This window comes from Taudactylus pleione, unplaced genomic scaffold (assembly GCF_031769625.1).
Source record: "Taudactylus pleione unplaced genomic scaffold, aTauple2 ptg000619l, whole genome shotgun sequence".
NCBI lineage: Eukaryota > Metazoa > Chordata > Amphibia > Anura > Myobatrachidae > Taudactylus > Taudactylus pleione.
Genome location: NW_028285021.1, coordinates 5109693 through 5125399, shown reverse-complemented (window position 1 = coordinate 5125399; position 15707 = coordinate 5109693). Strand labels below are relative to the sequence as shown.

Genomic DNA, 15707 nt, shown 5'->3' with positions numbered 1-15707 from the left:
AAGACAGGGTGGGCCCTTAGGCAGCGGTGCCCACCGGGGATATCCCCTGTACTGCTGTGAGCCAGTCCAACCCTGGGTGGAGCTCTTCTCTCTAAGGGCTGTATTTATTAACATTATTTTGACTAAAATAAAGTGAAAAGGGTGTTTTCACACCCTTTTCACATTATTTTAGTATCACCTATAGTTATTACAGGGCAATTGGAGTAGAATTCGTAGAATTCTACTCCAACCCCTAAGTATCACTTATTTTTAGTAAGCAGATCGCATTTCCCATAATTGTAATGGGAAATGTGATCCGGACAGAGGCCCTGATTCAGAGCCGGACACTCTGACAGAGCGCTTGCTCTGAATCAGGGCCGTCCCTGCTCCTTTTTGGAGCGGCCTCCTGGCCGCTCGCATAGCTGTCTGTGACCACCCACAGCTATAGCGAGCGGCCATTATGATGGTCGCGATGGTCAAGACCATCGCGACCATCGGGCTTGCGACGAGACCCTGCGGTAGGGTCTCGCTGCCGCAAGCCCAGGAGTGCTTTGGCTCTATCAGAGCCAAAAGCACTCCCACTGACATCACTAGTGATGTCAGTGGGGCCGGACCCAGACGGTAGGCATTCCCATGGGAACGCTTCCGTCTGGGCAGCCACGCCCACCAAAGGGGGCGTGATGTCAATCACCATTGACAGCACGCCCCCTTTGGTGCAAGACCCTTAACGACGGCTTGGCCGTCGTTATTCGGGTCTCGCGAATGCGCACGACGGAGCCGCCTCCGTAGTGCGCATGCGCACTTGGGCACCATTGACCCGCTTGCGAGCGCTCAGTGCGAGCGAGCGGGTCTGAATCAGGCCCAGAGTTACTAAAAATAAATTGTAAAATAATATCGGGAAAAGCCCTGTGATAATAACTTCAGGTGGCGTTATCCAGGGTCTCCCCCGGTTACAGGACTCCTACTCTGCTCTAACGGGGAGAGCAGAGCCTGGAGTCGATCCCTGTAATCAGCTGTGTGGTCTAAACAGACCGCAAGCTGATTCACTGCAAAAAAAAAATAGTAAAAAAAAAAATTAACTTACCTGACTCCAGGGACACTCACATTGGAAAATACAGGGGGCTCCAGGTGATGTCCTCCCTCCAGTCAGCTGTTCTCCCATGCTGCACTGCGGGCTGGTCATCAGGTGATCGGGTCCCAGTGCAGTATGGGAGATCACCTGATCGGAGGCATGGAGGACATCACCGGAGGCCCGGATCATGCAGGTAAGTCTAATTAAGGGAGGGGGTGTCGCGGTGGGCAGAGCTTAGCGCCGGGGGGTAACAGCGGCGGCCGGTCGGCGCATGCGCGGGCACTTTGTCACTATATTTTTTCCTGAAAATACTGACTAGTGTGCGGATGGGAGTCGCAGGGACAGAGCTTTATCGCAAGCTCTGTCCCTGCAAGGGATTTGTAGTAAATCCCTGTGATATTGCCTGAATTCGCAATGCGAATTCAGTCGATAATATCACACTACAATCTGCAGTCAATATGCGGATTATAGTAAATAGAGCCCTAAGGGGTCTATTTACTAAGCAGAGTTAGGAGACAGGGTGAAAAGTGATAAGGTGCCAACCAATCAGCTCCCAACTGCCATCTCACAGGCTGTGTTTGAAAAATGACAGTTGGGAGCTGATTGGCTGGCACCTTATCATTTTCTTATCACTTTTCACTCTGTCTCCTAACACTGCTTAGTAATAGACCCCTAAATCAAATAAGGGCTATCCAATGTATAAGAGTTGCTTCTTTCAAACTGTATTTGCAAAGTAAAGGTGCACATCCACTACCCGATTAAACAGAGCAACTGAACGATAACGACATCGTTATCGTTCAATCGCTTATTAATCGGGCACAAATCGGGCAGCATAATGTCAAAAATGACCAGCGATGCGCGCTCCTGTTGGTTGTTTTTGACATCTATCATCGCCCAAACGTGGTCAATCTGCCGATAATGACAGATTAGCCATGTTCGGGGATGAGGGCGGGTGCTTACACTGAACGACTAATCGTTCAGTGTAGGCACAGCACAGACTGTGAAACGACTGCACGATTACAATGTCGTAATCGTGCAGTCATTTCACAGTCTGCTAGTGGATGTGCCCCTTTAGGCTAGGAAAATATTCTAGCACTGTTCCTGTAGATTCTGGTTGATAGTTTGTCGGTCAGCAATGGAAACAGCATGACAGCTCTTACTCATGTTAATAAATACATTTCCCGAAAAAACAAAGTTGTCTGTCAAACATAATTTGTGGGATATAAACCCTAGTGATAAATATAATGCTTAGCAGAGCAATGACATGGAATTAGTGTGTGTTTAATTTGGGGTTACAGCAATTGAATAAATGGTAATTATGGATTAGCTTTAGAAATACAGACACAATTTGTATATAGATGCATAACCATCTCTAGTCCTAATAACACCGCTGACAATGTCCCTGTTTTCCAATACTAAACCACTGTCTAGATTTGTATGCAATACCAAGTTACCAGTACTACTGTAGTTATTATTTTCTATGCATTTATTGAAGATAATTCTTTAAAATGTTATAGAACTATGCTATATACAGTTACCATGCCATTGTGTGTCCCGTTTCTCTCCCAAATCTAGAGAACATCCCATACAATGTATACAGTATCTGCATAACACTGGTCCTGGAAATGTTATTTGATTGCTGGCAAGCAGCAAATTTCTGTAAGTGAATGTAAATTTCTGTAAGTATGATGTTCTGCATTGTTTGCATTCACAATACACAACAACAAAAAATGCAAAATTTACTTGCATCTATGGATTTAATAGATGGTGTTATTAAAGGTGCCTACACACTAGACGACTCGCAAACGATGAGATGTCATCAAAGAATTACCTAGAACTCCCCGGCAAGTCCCCGGCACTCCCGGACATACAGATAGTGCATGCACACAGGCACATCTGACAAACGACGTAACAATATATCGTGAGTCGTTAATGATTTCCATATGATTAGATCGTGCAAGATATATCATTTGCAGTCCAAAACCCCTGATGATCATCTTAAGATGTCTGCCTAAATTTAAATAATGGGCTGTACTATCTAGACACAGATGCATGCACAGATCAGTGAAATCTGTGCATGCATCTGTGTGAAAAAATGCTTGTCAAGTGTAAAATAAAAGAAATAAAAAACAACGTGCCCCCAGCCCTAAAGCACAACCAGCCCCGAACATTTCAGAGCCAGTCCTGTTTGTCAAAATACAGGGGACAAAAGATGGGCCCCCTATATTTAGCACAACCAGCACTGGTCTCAGCAAGCTGGTCCTGGTTTTGGAAATACAGGGGACAAATTGAGTAGGGGTCCCCTGTATTTTCCATAACCAGCACCGGACTCTTTCTAGCAGGGGTATAATGCCATAGCCAGGGGAACTTTCACTGGGTCCACCCGGCCAAATCATTACTCTAGTCAGCCCAGGCCGGGGATCCCTGGGGAGGTGGGGACCCCCTAATAAAGGTGTCCCCCTCTCCAGGGCACTCCAGGCCTGGGCTGATAACCCGGGGCTATCCCCGGCACCCCTGGGTGGTGGGTTCCGTGTTGATAGTGTAAATGTGTGTGTAAAATAGATTAAATTACATTGTCTTTTGCAGTAGAACTACAGGTCCCAGCAAGCCTCCCCCGCATGCTGGAACTTGGTGAACCACAAGTACCAGCATGCGGGGCATTATGGGCTTGCTGGTACCTGTAGTCCACCTGCAAAAGAATGTTAAAATAAACACAAAACACACACACCATGACAGTAAAGTTTTATAAATACATACATGCACATTCACATTGGAAAATACAGGGGACCCCTACTCATTTTGTCCCCTGTATTTCCAAAACCAGGACTGGCTCACTGAGCCCAGTGCTGATTGTGCTAAATACAGGGGACCCCTATGTATTTTGTCCCCTGTATTTTGACAACCAGGACTGGCTCTGAAAAGTCTGGAGCTGGTTGTGCTTTAGGGGGGGTGGCTGACCATGTCGTTTTTCTTTTATTATTTTACACTTGACAAGCATTTTACACAGATGCATGCACTGATCTCACTGATCCATCACTGCATTCATCTGTGTCATTAGGGAAATACCTGTCAAGTGATGTCGGCATCGCTTGGGTAGGAACGACATATCGTTCGTGCCTAAACACTGAACGATATGCCGCTAATCGTTAAAGAGATTGCCAGATCTTCCTGCATGTAGGGAAGATCTCAGGATACGATGGACGACCCGTAGAACCACGCATCGGGATTGTTATCGATAGTGTACCCTGCACGATTTGACAGTCCGTCGGAATCGGTCAAATCATGCAAAATATTGTCTAGTGTGTAGGCACCTTTAGACCACCAATGTAGAATGATATTTTAGTATTAGTAGGAAATAGTAGACAGACTTGTGTAGAGCAGATATAGAGGGCGGAATTCAATTCTTTATAGCCGCTATCGCGCCCGACGGAGCTATTCAATTCTTGCTCCTGTCGGGCACGATGAGCTGCCAGCGCTACATTTCAGCTCGCAGCCCCAGGGGGGGTGAGAGCTGAAATGTGCAAAAAGTGACATGTTTGGGCGCCCAAACATCACTTTTCGCGATCGCGCCCAGCACTTTGGTCGGGTTTAGCTGCTTTACGCGGCTAAACCTGACCTCTATGGGTGCGATCAGCACGAAAATATTAGACAATTGTATAGCGGCCCGCGATCTCCTGTCACTTTAGACGGGAGATGCGGGCCACGAATACAATTGAATTCCGCCCAGAGAGTAATTTAGGGGTTGGTACGGAAATGAGAGCCAAGAACAGTGATTTAGAATTTGTCAGTGTCTGTCTACTCTTTCTGCTGAAAAATACTGCTTATAATGTATGTATTTGGTGAAACACAATGTGTAAATATTAACACATTTAGAGGTATATTTACTAAAGGTTGATTTTTATCGATTTTTGGTTGTATTAAACTGATGAAAATCAATTAACATCGATGTGTTTCTGGGGCTAAATCACACATTTACTAATACTTAAATAAAATTAAAAAAATGTCTGTTAGTAAATGTGTGATTTAGCCCCAGACACACAACATCGATGTTAATCAATTTTGAGTAATTTTCTTCTATTATAAATCAACCTTTAGTAAATATACCCCTCAGGGTTCAATTCAATCAGATGTGATGTAAGGTCACGCGTTCCGACCCGATGTACTCTGCACACAAATCCTGTACATACGGAAGTCTTACATTGTGCATTTTCCTGCATAGCCATATGGAGCTGCATGGTAAAATGCATGATGTAGTGGCAATGCAGGTTACCATTGCCAGCCTTGAGATGTTGCCACAATTGCACCTCGCCAGCATCTTCTGTACATCGCTTCTAAATAAATCAACCCCAAAATTACACATGTTATCAAAAACACAATTCTTCCAGTGCATAAATGAATTGTAATATTTAGGGTGAGGTTCTTTAAATCTTTTAAGTGTTTATGTAAGTCTCTAAATGTAATGTGTTTGAAATGTATATGATACATAATTACAATCTAGTTTCAATCCCACAAAATTGTTCTGGGTGATTCAGATTATTGTTACACAAATTAATTGCACATATTTTGCATAGAGAACATACTAAGATACAATACTGCAAGCACAGTCACACATCCCTACACACAAGGTAACCCCCCTCCTCAGTCCAATTAAAATGCATCCTTCTGCCACCAACCAGAAAACAGCTTTGCATTCACCAATCATTGTCTGGCTAACATCCCAGCTCCAGAGGGCTGCATGCCCCCCCTTCACTCCCCACCTCTAGCAGTGAGCGTGAGGATTGATCAGCAGGTCCCTGCTGAGCTGCTTGTATGTAACACGGCAGCATCCACACCATGCTCCCTGTACCTTAACACTGTCCTTCCCCTAGCCTACCTTTTTATCACAACTGCATTATATATTCTATTTTCATAAAAAGGGGAGGGTGCTTTCTTTTTCATTGGGGCTGTGTTTTTTTTCTTTCCTTTTTTTTTTTTAATTCATTCATTAGATCCAGTCTTCAGAGCTCTGCAGCGAGACAGGACATACAACAAGGGCCAGCAGACGGAGAGAAAAAAAGCTCTTTATTGATGGTGAGGACCAAAAGGATCTCAGTTGGGCGTCACAAGAACGGACAGGTTTATCCAGCAAGAGAGGGGGGGAGAAGAAGCAAAGACAGCCACCCCCCCCCTCTTCGTCCCCAGCCCTCCTCCCCCCTTTTCTCTTGAGGATTTTCCTTGCATCTGGATCCCCGTGGAAAGAGACAGGGGAAGATGACCACGGTTGGGAAAGATGGTGGTGGAACACCGCACATGCAGTATGTTGGGCCATACCGGTTGGAGAAAACACTGGGCAAGGGGCAGACAGGTGAGTACTGCCGGAAACAAAGATGTAGGAAGAAGGATCGGGTGGGAGCAATTCATGATTCTGTGGGAGGACCTGCGATGGGCTTCTTCTAGGTGAAATTTGTTTTTTTATTTTATGTAAACCACCAAAGATCTGCAGGCTGGGCACAGAAAACAGCTGGTGGAGGATTATGGGCCTTGTTTCACCAGGGCTGGTATGGGGTGGAGACAAACATTATTAAATCAGAAGATATGTAGCAACTTGCCAGAGGTTATGACTCAAGGGACAGTAGTATCGCCTAGGTGTCATAAGAGGACAGAGCAAGCGAAGACGTTGGAATAATAATGTTTCATTAATTGACCAGTGAAAAGAAAATGAATGATATTGTCCGGCACCATGCATCAGGCGTAAGTTGTAGAAGGTTTCAGTGAAACATAGAACAGATGTCATGAAATACACCACTAGAAATGCACCGTCATTGTACATGCTCAGCTTAGATAATCTACACCTAGTTATATAATTGGAGCTGCCCTGTGTATTAGTGGACCCAGGAGCAGCTGATTATAAACTTTGTCATTGTATAGACAATAACTGCATTTCTTCTAGTGCATTGTGAAATGATTTACCCCAATGCTTTTCATTTGAGATGCAATTTTTTTCATGGCTTTTTGTAGACATATGGTTACTCTTTTACACCAGATCATTTTCCACCTTTATAAACCAAATGATTTTATGGGATAGCATGTCATCATGGAGTACCTTCTCTATGGCAGGTGTGGGACCGTGCACAGTGATTGGGAAGGGATGTTCCAATGTCCTTATTTGTTAGACAAGGCCCTCAGATGTTGGATACTTTAATGGCTATGGTGGGATTGTGGCCATCACACCTTTAAACCGACCGTACTCATACTACAGAGAGAGGTCACAAGTGTCTTTGTTTCCAGTGTGACAGTCAGTGTGTCTCTGGGCTAGTGTGGCTCCATTACTACAAATCATTTAAAATCACAAAATACATCTCTCTGAATCTGATGCCATTTTTGCCCAATAATGTGATTGTGTTTTGTTTGTTTTTGTAGTAAAGTTCTGTTGAGTTCTGAATCAGAACTAACACTATTAGTTATATGAATTCTTACTAATAAAGAATTGCAAAGCCCCAACCACTCTCTAAGTACACAGTTCTGATAATTGTGTGCCAGTTGCTTCTTCATACAAAACATTTTTTCATAGGTTTTTAAACCTTTCCCCCCCCCAAATAAAAGCCTAAACAAGGAACTACGACTCCCAACAAGATCTATCATGTAGCTGTTGAACTATAATGCCCAGCATTCTGTGCCAAGATTAGGCTGTGGGTGCAGATCTTCTCAGATATCCAGTGTAAAATGTAAAGACTAGGAAATTATATCTGAGCATGATAGGAGTTATACTTCGGGAAATACTGAAGTGTCGCTAATTGTCAAGATCACCCTCTACTGATGATTGAATTTAGACATTTTTTGGTTTATGCTTAGTATCGCTGATAACCAGAAATGTTCAATTCTTTTTAGCAGGTGACCTCTTGACTATAGATTATGCTCTAAATCTAACAGACATGGCTTATGTCTGATAGAGGACTTTTTTTCCCGGTGATAATTAAAATATAGATTTTGTTCAATTATGAGGTTTTATTATATTTTACCTACACATTTTCAATTTTACTCTCTCTTTCTCTCTCTCTCTCTCTCTATATATATATATATAATTTTTATATAGATATATATTTTTCTTATTTTATATATATATATATATATATTATATAGTTGATTTCAAGAACTGGATGTTACTTTAGCTTCTCTCCTGTTTCCTGGCTGCAGATTATTAAGTAAGTGTTGGCTTGTAGGTAACAATGGGTGATCCAGGACTGAAGTTTCCAGGCTGCTGAATTACTAGATGAAGTGTGTGAGGGTGCCTATGGCAGTGTAAGGGTAAATTCTCATTGTGACAGCATTGGTAGCGTGCATTGCTTGCGTGTTACCATCCGTCATACAGGGGAACAATAGCCACAGCTTAGATCTTCAAGGGCTTGGTGAAGGGGGGGATGTGGGGGGTTAGCTTTTAGAAAAGGACATTGTTTTTTCTGTGTTTTTTTGGAAGCAGAAGCAGGTGTTAGGACGGACCGGTGCTTAATTAGCCAGAGGGAATTCAGCTGAGGATTTCAGGCAATGTGAAAATGATCCATATGCCCCCCTTCTGTCAGTTCTCACACACAAAGGCAGATGACCCACTCCCCCGCACAAAGACACACACACAATATGTCAGCACACATCGTACTAGAAATACACCTCTCACATCTTCCTGATACACACATCCCGGACCCCCACATAACAAACAAAGGCCTAGATCACACCTCTCAGCTACTATACTTAGTACTGAACTACTGTACAAAAATATAGATTATATACACATACAGCATGTGTATACTCTATATATAAATATTGACACATACATATGAGTATAGATATAGAAATAGTACATAAATGATATATATATATATATATATACAGAGTATATATATATATATATATATATATATATATACACACACAGACATAGTCAATGGGAGTTTCTACATGTCCTACATGTATTCGATATGCTGAGCACTTTGATATGTAGGGGAATACCAGGGACAGTGTGGGGTACAGGTCATTTTAAAATGTCATTCAGTTCCAGTATAAGCAAATACCGTTTTCTGTAAACCATTCACCTCAACAATCTGGATAATAATACCTATCCCTGTATGTATGTATATATATATATATATATATTTATATATATATATATGTATATATATTGTGAAGCAATACTATATTCTACACACTTATGTGATTTAATATATATAAACCACCTAATATTGTGAAAGTCCCCCCTTGTGCTGCTAAAATGGCTCTGACTCCACTCTGACTCCTCTGAGGGTGTCCTGTGGAACCTAGTACCAGAACGTTAGCAGCACTTCCTTTAAGTCCTGTAAGTTGCGAGGTGGAGCCTCCATAGCTCACACTTGTTTTTCAGCAGATCCCACAGGTTGAGATATGGGGAGTTTGGAGGTCAAGTCAACACCTTGAACTCTCTGTCATGTTCCTCAAACCATTTGTGAACAAGATCTGCCGTGCATTATCCCACTGAAAGAGGCCACTGTCATCAGCAAATACATTTGCCATGAAAAGGTGTACTTGGTCTGCAACAATATTTAGGTAGATGGTACTTGTCAAAGTAACATTCACATGAATTCCAGGACCCAAGGTTTCCCAGCAGAACATTGCCCAGAGCATCGCACTGCTTCCACTGTCTTGCCATCTTCCCATAGTGCATCTTGGTGCCATGTCTTCCCCAGGCAAAACATGCACACACACCCGGCCTTCCACACAAATGGAAAAGAAAATGTGATTCATCAGACCACGTTCTTTCATTGCTCCATGTTCTAGTTCTGATGCTCACGTACCCATTGTAGGCACTTTTGGTGGTGGACAGGGGTCAGCATGGGCACTCTGACCGGTCTGCAACTACGCAGCCCCATATGCAGCAAGTTGTGATGCAATGTGTGTTCTTGCACCGTTCTATCATACCCAGCATTAAGTTTATCAGCAATTTGTGCAACAGTAGCTACTTTGTGGGGTTGAACCAGACAGGCTAGCCTTTGCTGTCTATGCGCATCAATAAACCCTGGGTGCTAATGACCCTGTTATGGGTTCACCATGTGAACTTCCTTGGACCACTTTTGGTAGGTACTAACCACTGCATACCGGGAACACCCCACAAGACCTGCCATTTTGGAGATGCTCTGACCCAGTCGTCTAGCCATCACAATTTGGCTTGTGTCAAAGTCGCTCAGAACCTTACGCTTGCCCATTTTTCTTGCTTCCAACACGTAAATTTCACAGGTGCCATTGTAACGAGATAATCAATGTTATTCACTTCACCTGTCAATTGTTTTAAGGTTGTGGCTGGTCAGTGTACAGTATATATTCTTTTATATAATATTAACAATGTTTTATGTTGTCTAGAGTTTTCATTTGAATATGTGTGACAAATTTATACTCAGAGTCCCTTTTTTATGGGCCATTTTGCTTCCTGAAGATGTGATCATACTAACCTCTCCCTCCCCACTTTTGCAAAATAAGGCAAACTAAACTGTATTGGCAGTTTCAGTGCAGAACCCTACAATAGTAATGGGACTGTCAATCAGTGTGACTTCAGTGGGGGAAGGAGATCGACTGCCTGAATCAAGTCTGGGTCGTTTCCTCGGGCAACCAGTAGAGACAAATTTAGACTACACCTGACCGGACAAAAATGATTGCTGTGACATCTTCACAAGGGATTTAATAAGGAAATGCTTCTAACATAAATAAAAACAGTTTATACTACAGCAGTAGTAGTAATCCTTCTGCACACATAATAAGGTGAACCTCCCAGTTAATAACATCTGTTCTTCATTATTCTTTAAGAATCGTTTTTTTATATATATATAAAAGAAACAAACATGATCTGTTTAAAAGCATTCTGCCTGCTTGTCAGTGACTTTATAATCACTTCTCACATCCTTATAAGAAGAACGGGACCCCACTACACCAGTAGTGAAAAAGATTAAGTATAAGTTGCACAGACACCAGAAGCCACCTTAACACATAGGTGATTGCTATATAAAATGCTTTCAGTATTAAATGTATATATTACTAGTTTCCCATATGTCATTTGGTAATAAAAGGGTATTCCACCAGGGTATTCGGTAATAAATGGGCATTCTTTGATTTTGAGGAATGGAGCTCCACCTATTTGGGTGCAGTGGAGGAAGTAAATGGTCTATGTGACATCAAGTATACGATTTTATGCTGACATCAAGTATACGATTTTATGCTGTTGAAAAACAAATATTTGGTGTTAATACAATGAAGTGCCAATAGTCATGGGATAGATGCCTAGTATCTTGTAGGACCCCCTCTAGCCCGGGGAAGTGCAGCAACTCGACGTGGCATTGATTATAAAAGAGGGCGGAAGACCTCTGGAGAGATATTGACTCATGCCGTCTGGAAAGCTCCCCATAGCTTTCTGATATTGTATGTGTAGGATCCTGGGCATGAATGGTACTTTGCACTACATACCATAAATGCTCGATTGGGTTTATGTCGGGCAAATGTGGTGGCCACACCATTCGTTGGAAATCTCCAATGCAAATAAAATCAATTCTGAACAACTTGAGACCAATGACACTGTGCATTGTCCTGCTGGAATATTCCATAATTGTGGGGGTACATGAAGTCCATGAATGGCTGCAAATGGTCATCAAGCAATGCAACATAGAGGTTGCCAGTCAATGATGTGTTCAGACGGACCCATGCCATGTGAACACACCCCACACCATTATGGAACCACCACCATCCTACACAGTGCCTTGTTCAAAACTGGGGTCCATGGCCTCATGGGGTCTACACCATACACGAACGATCCCATCAGCTGGAAACAACTGGAACAGTGACTCATCGGACCACACCATATGTCGCCAGTCCTCCAGGATCCAATTAGCAACGTCACGAACCCAGGTGAGGTGCTGTGTTCCGGTGTTGTAGTGTTAACAGGGGCACTATGGTGGGTCTCCTGCTACCATATCCCATGGAAGCTAAAGAACAGGTTCGCCATGTGCTGCACTAACCTGCTGGATATGTGTCTGGTACCTCCTGCATTGAATGTGGATGCGATTTGAGCCAGTGTCGCTTGTCTGTTACCATAAACAATGCTGGCCAGATGCCGCTGGTCACGATTATTAAGCACCCGTGGTCGGCCACTGCGCTGTCCACTGTGCTTGGAAATCTCTTGCATGAGGTATACCCGTTATACATGTGACATCGTAGATCGAGGAATGTCAAATGACCCATCCATCAAGCACCCACTATCATGCCCCATTCGAACTCCAATAATATACATCGCCTTGGCTTGATCAAACTGAGTCACGAGATGTCGGATTACAACTGATGCAGGTCTGGGCATCTCCAAGATGTCACAGTATGGTGACGCGACCTACCATTACCTTTACATACTGCTATCCCATGACTTTTGGCACTTAAGTGTATAAACAACGGAGAAGGGAGATATTTGTGCACATGAGAATTGTTGTTGCCTTTCTTTAAATGAATTTGGTGGAGATTGTAAGAGAAGGGAGAGATTGCAGTGTACTGTGATATAACCTACTTTATCCAAGAAGTCATTGAGAATATGGGATTAAAATGTAATAGCCTACCTACCCAATACAGGCAAAAGCGAGTTCCCAGCGAGTATGTTTGATGTTTTAAAGGGACAATTATTTAAAAGGCAAAATCAACCTGGCTTTGCCTTTTAAATGATTGCCCCTCTAAAGCATTGAGCAGACTCACCGGGAACTCGCCGATGCCTAAATATCGTAAGCTATTACATTTACCCCATGGACTTTTAAAAGGACCACTTTAAAACAATGAAGTGCCGGACCAATATTTGTCATTAATTTAGTTTGCCTTTGTGTGTAGATGACACTACCTGTAGTCTAGCAGCATCTGTAAGTTTATGCGTTAGGTTGAATTTTCTATGTGGTCTGGTTTGAAAGGGTCAAAAAAGGAGCCAGGATCCAACAATATTATTCATTATCATGTGACTTGTTGCATCGCTTCCACCCCTTTCTGTGCCCAAAGCCTCCACACACTTGCCTACTTTTTAGGGTCTGTTTTAGAGGTGGCTGCAGTGCGTCTTTTGGCAGTCACCCATCTGTGACCATGCAACTACTACTACAAAGCCCCTCCTGGCGTACATCCGTGCGTATGAATGTGCAAGGACTGAGACGTCCACTTTGAGCGTCTGTAGATGTCGTAATACCGCCCGGTGTCTTCAGACGCCACAATCGGTCGCACTATTGCAGGTGCAGATTTTCTGTCTGGCCCCCAATGTGAACGTTGAAGCGTTTGTGTATAAGAAAAGCAGTTAATTGTAATTTATGGGGTATTAATACAGAAGAAAGAAAAGAAAATAGGAGGTGAAATTAAATTCTTGAATATTTGTTTGGGGTATCCTTGCTCTGCACTTGGTGGTGGTTCTCAAGTGGGCGGCCGGAATCCTCGCAGTCCTGTGGATTCTCCTGTCCCTGTGTGTGCTGAGGTCTGGAGGAGAGGGAACTTCCTCCAGGGGTAAATGTTCGATTTGGGATTAATTTTTATGAATCTCTTAAATCCCCTGAAATCGAATTGAAATCAAACTGCAAAATCCCTTAGCAAATCTCAAATTTACTAAGATTCTATTTTGCATTCGATTTTCAAATCGAATTTGATTTTGTTTCTTTTTAAGAAGGGATTTGATGTTCAATTTTGCATGTTCATGTACAAATCGAACACCAAACCCACTTCAAATCGAACTTCAAATCCCCAAATGAATAGACCTGCTTCATACTTTAATTTTTAGCATGAGCAGGTCTGATTGACAGATGCATGCATACATCAGTGAGATGCACGCATGTATCTCAGTGTAAAATGCTTGTTAAGTGTTAGTTTAAAAAAAAAAAAAGATGTGCGGTGCCCCCTAAAAGCACAACCACCTTGTGTAAATACAGGGGAAAAAATGCGCATGGTTCCCCGGTACTTAGCACAACCAGCACCAGGCTCTGAGCTGGTCCTGGTTCTGGAAATACAGGGGAAGAATGCGTAGTAGTTTCCATAACCAGCACCTGGCTATTTCTAGCGGGGGGGGGGGGGATGCCACAGCCAGGGAAACCCTATCCGAAACATTACTCCTGACGGCTAGTCAGCCCAGGTCGTGGATCCCTGGGGAGTTGGTGACCCCTCTCCAGGGCACCCCAGGTCTAGGCTGATAGCCCAGGTCTATCCCTGGCATCCCTGGGCAGTGGGTGCCAGGTTGATGGTGTAAAATGTGTGTAAAAATATAAGTGTAAACATTGTCTTTACCAGTAGAACTGCAGGTCCCAACAAGCATCCCCTGCATGCTGGTCCTTCAAGAACCACAAGTACCAGCATGCGGGGCATTACAGTCCCACTGGTACCTGTAGTCCACCTGTAAAGAAATGTTAAAATGAAGACAAGAGACACACCGTGACAGTATAAGTTTATTACACACATACACACACATACTCACCTACAATACCTGGACCGGTCCTCTTCTCCATGTAGGCATTCTCGGTCTTCTGAAAATTAAAAAACAAAAAGTACCGACCCACGAACTCAGGCCCTGGTTCAGAGCCAGACGCTCTGACAGAGCGCTCGCTCTGAATCAGGGCCGTCCCTCCTTCATTTTGGAGTGGCCTCCCGGCCGCTCGCATAGCTGTGGGTGACCACCCACAGCTATAGCGAGCGGCCATGATGATGTCGCGATGGTCATGACCATCGCGATCATCGGGCTTGCGACGAGACCCTGCGGTAGGGTCTCGCTGCCGCAAGCCCAGGAGTTCTTTTGGCTCTATCAGAGCCAAAAGCACTCCCACTGACATCACTAGTGATGTCAGTGGGGCCGGACCCAGACGGTAGGCGTTCCCATGGGAACGCCTCCGTCTGGGCAGCCACGCCCCCAGCACGCCCACCAAAGGGGGTGTGCTGTCAATCACCATCGACAGCATGCCCCCTTTGGTGCGAGACCCATAACGACGGCTTGGCCGGCGTTATTCGGGTCTCGCGCATGCGCACGACAGAGCCGGCTCCCTCGTGCGCATGCGCACTTGGGCACCATCGACCCGCTTCCGAGCGCTTAGCGCTCGCGAGCGGGTCTGAATCAGGCCCTCAGTACCATCCTTGAAGGATGGTACCTCCCGAATGATGAGCTCAGCCGCGGCATTTCCCTTAGCGCCGTAGCTGAGCGTTAATTGGCTGAGAGAGGTCAGCCTCCGCCTCTCTCAGCCAATGAACGGCTCCCACTATTAAAATCGAAAGCATGAAGCTCTTCTATGCATTTGGGGATTTGAAGTTCGATTTCGTGTTCGTTTTTCATTCGGTTTGCAAATCGAATGTTAGTACACTAATGGATTATATCTTCTTCTATGGGAAAACATTAATGTTTTTCAGAAATTCAATTTTTAATTAAATTAATTTTTCTGTTCGTTTGGACATTCGATTTGGGCTTTAGTAAAATCGAACCAAATTTTAATGGCAAATTGAACAGAAAACAAAATCGAACCTTTGTAAATATACCCCCAGGTAGCGGCGGTGACAGCAGCTGTTATGACAGCGATCACGTGTCCTCTCATGGAGGTGTAACAACCCTGGCGCTAGTGCCTTATTGGTCCGCTGTCTCCCTCCACTTTCATTTTCTCAAAACAAACCTCAGCTGACTACGAGTGTG

General features: G+C 43.8%; 1 protein-coding gene across 4 annotated transcripts in view; it reads left to right on the top strand.

The window, feature by feature from the left end:
- The first annotated feature begins 5816 nt into the window (after positions 1 to 5816).
- The window catches only part of LOC148479670 (serine/threonine-protein kinase BRSK2), a 179293-nt gene continuing 169402 nt past the window's right edge, over positions 5817 to 15707 (top strand). For all 4 annotated transcript variants that reach the window (XM_088454563.1, XM_088454562.1, XM_088454561.1 and 1 more), the window contains exon 1: positions 5817 to 6395. In XM_088454563.1, coding sequence (XP_088310689.1) covers positions 6302 to 6395 — 94 coding nt within the window. In that variant the 5' untranslated portion in view covers positions 5817 to 6301. The remainder of the gene's footprint in view (positions 6396 to 15707) is intronic.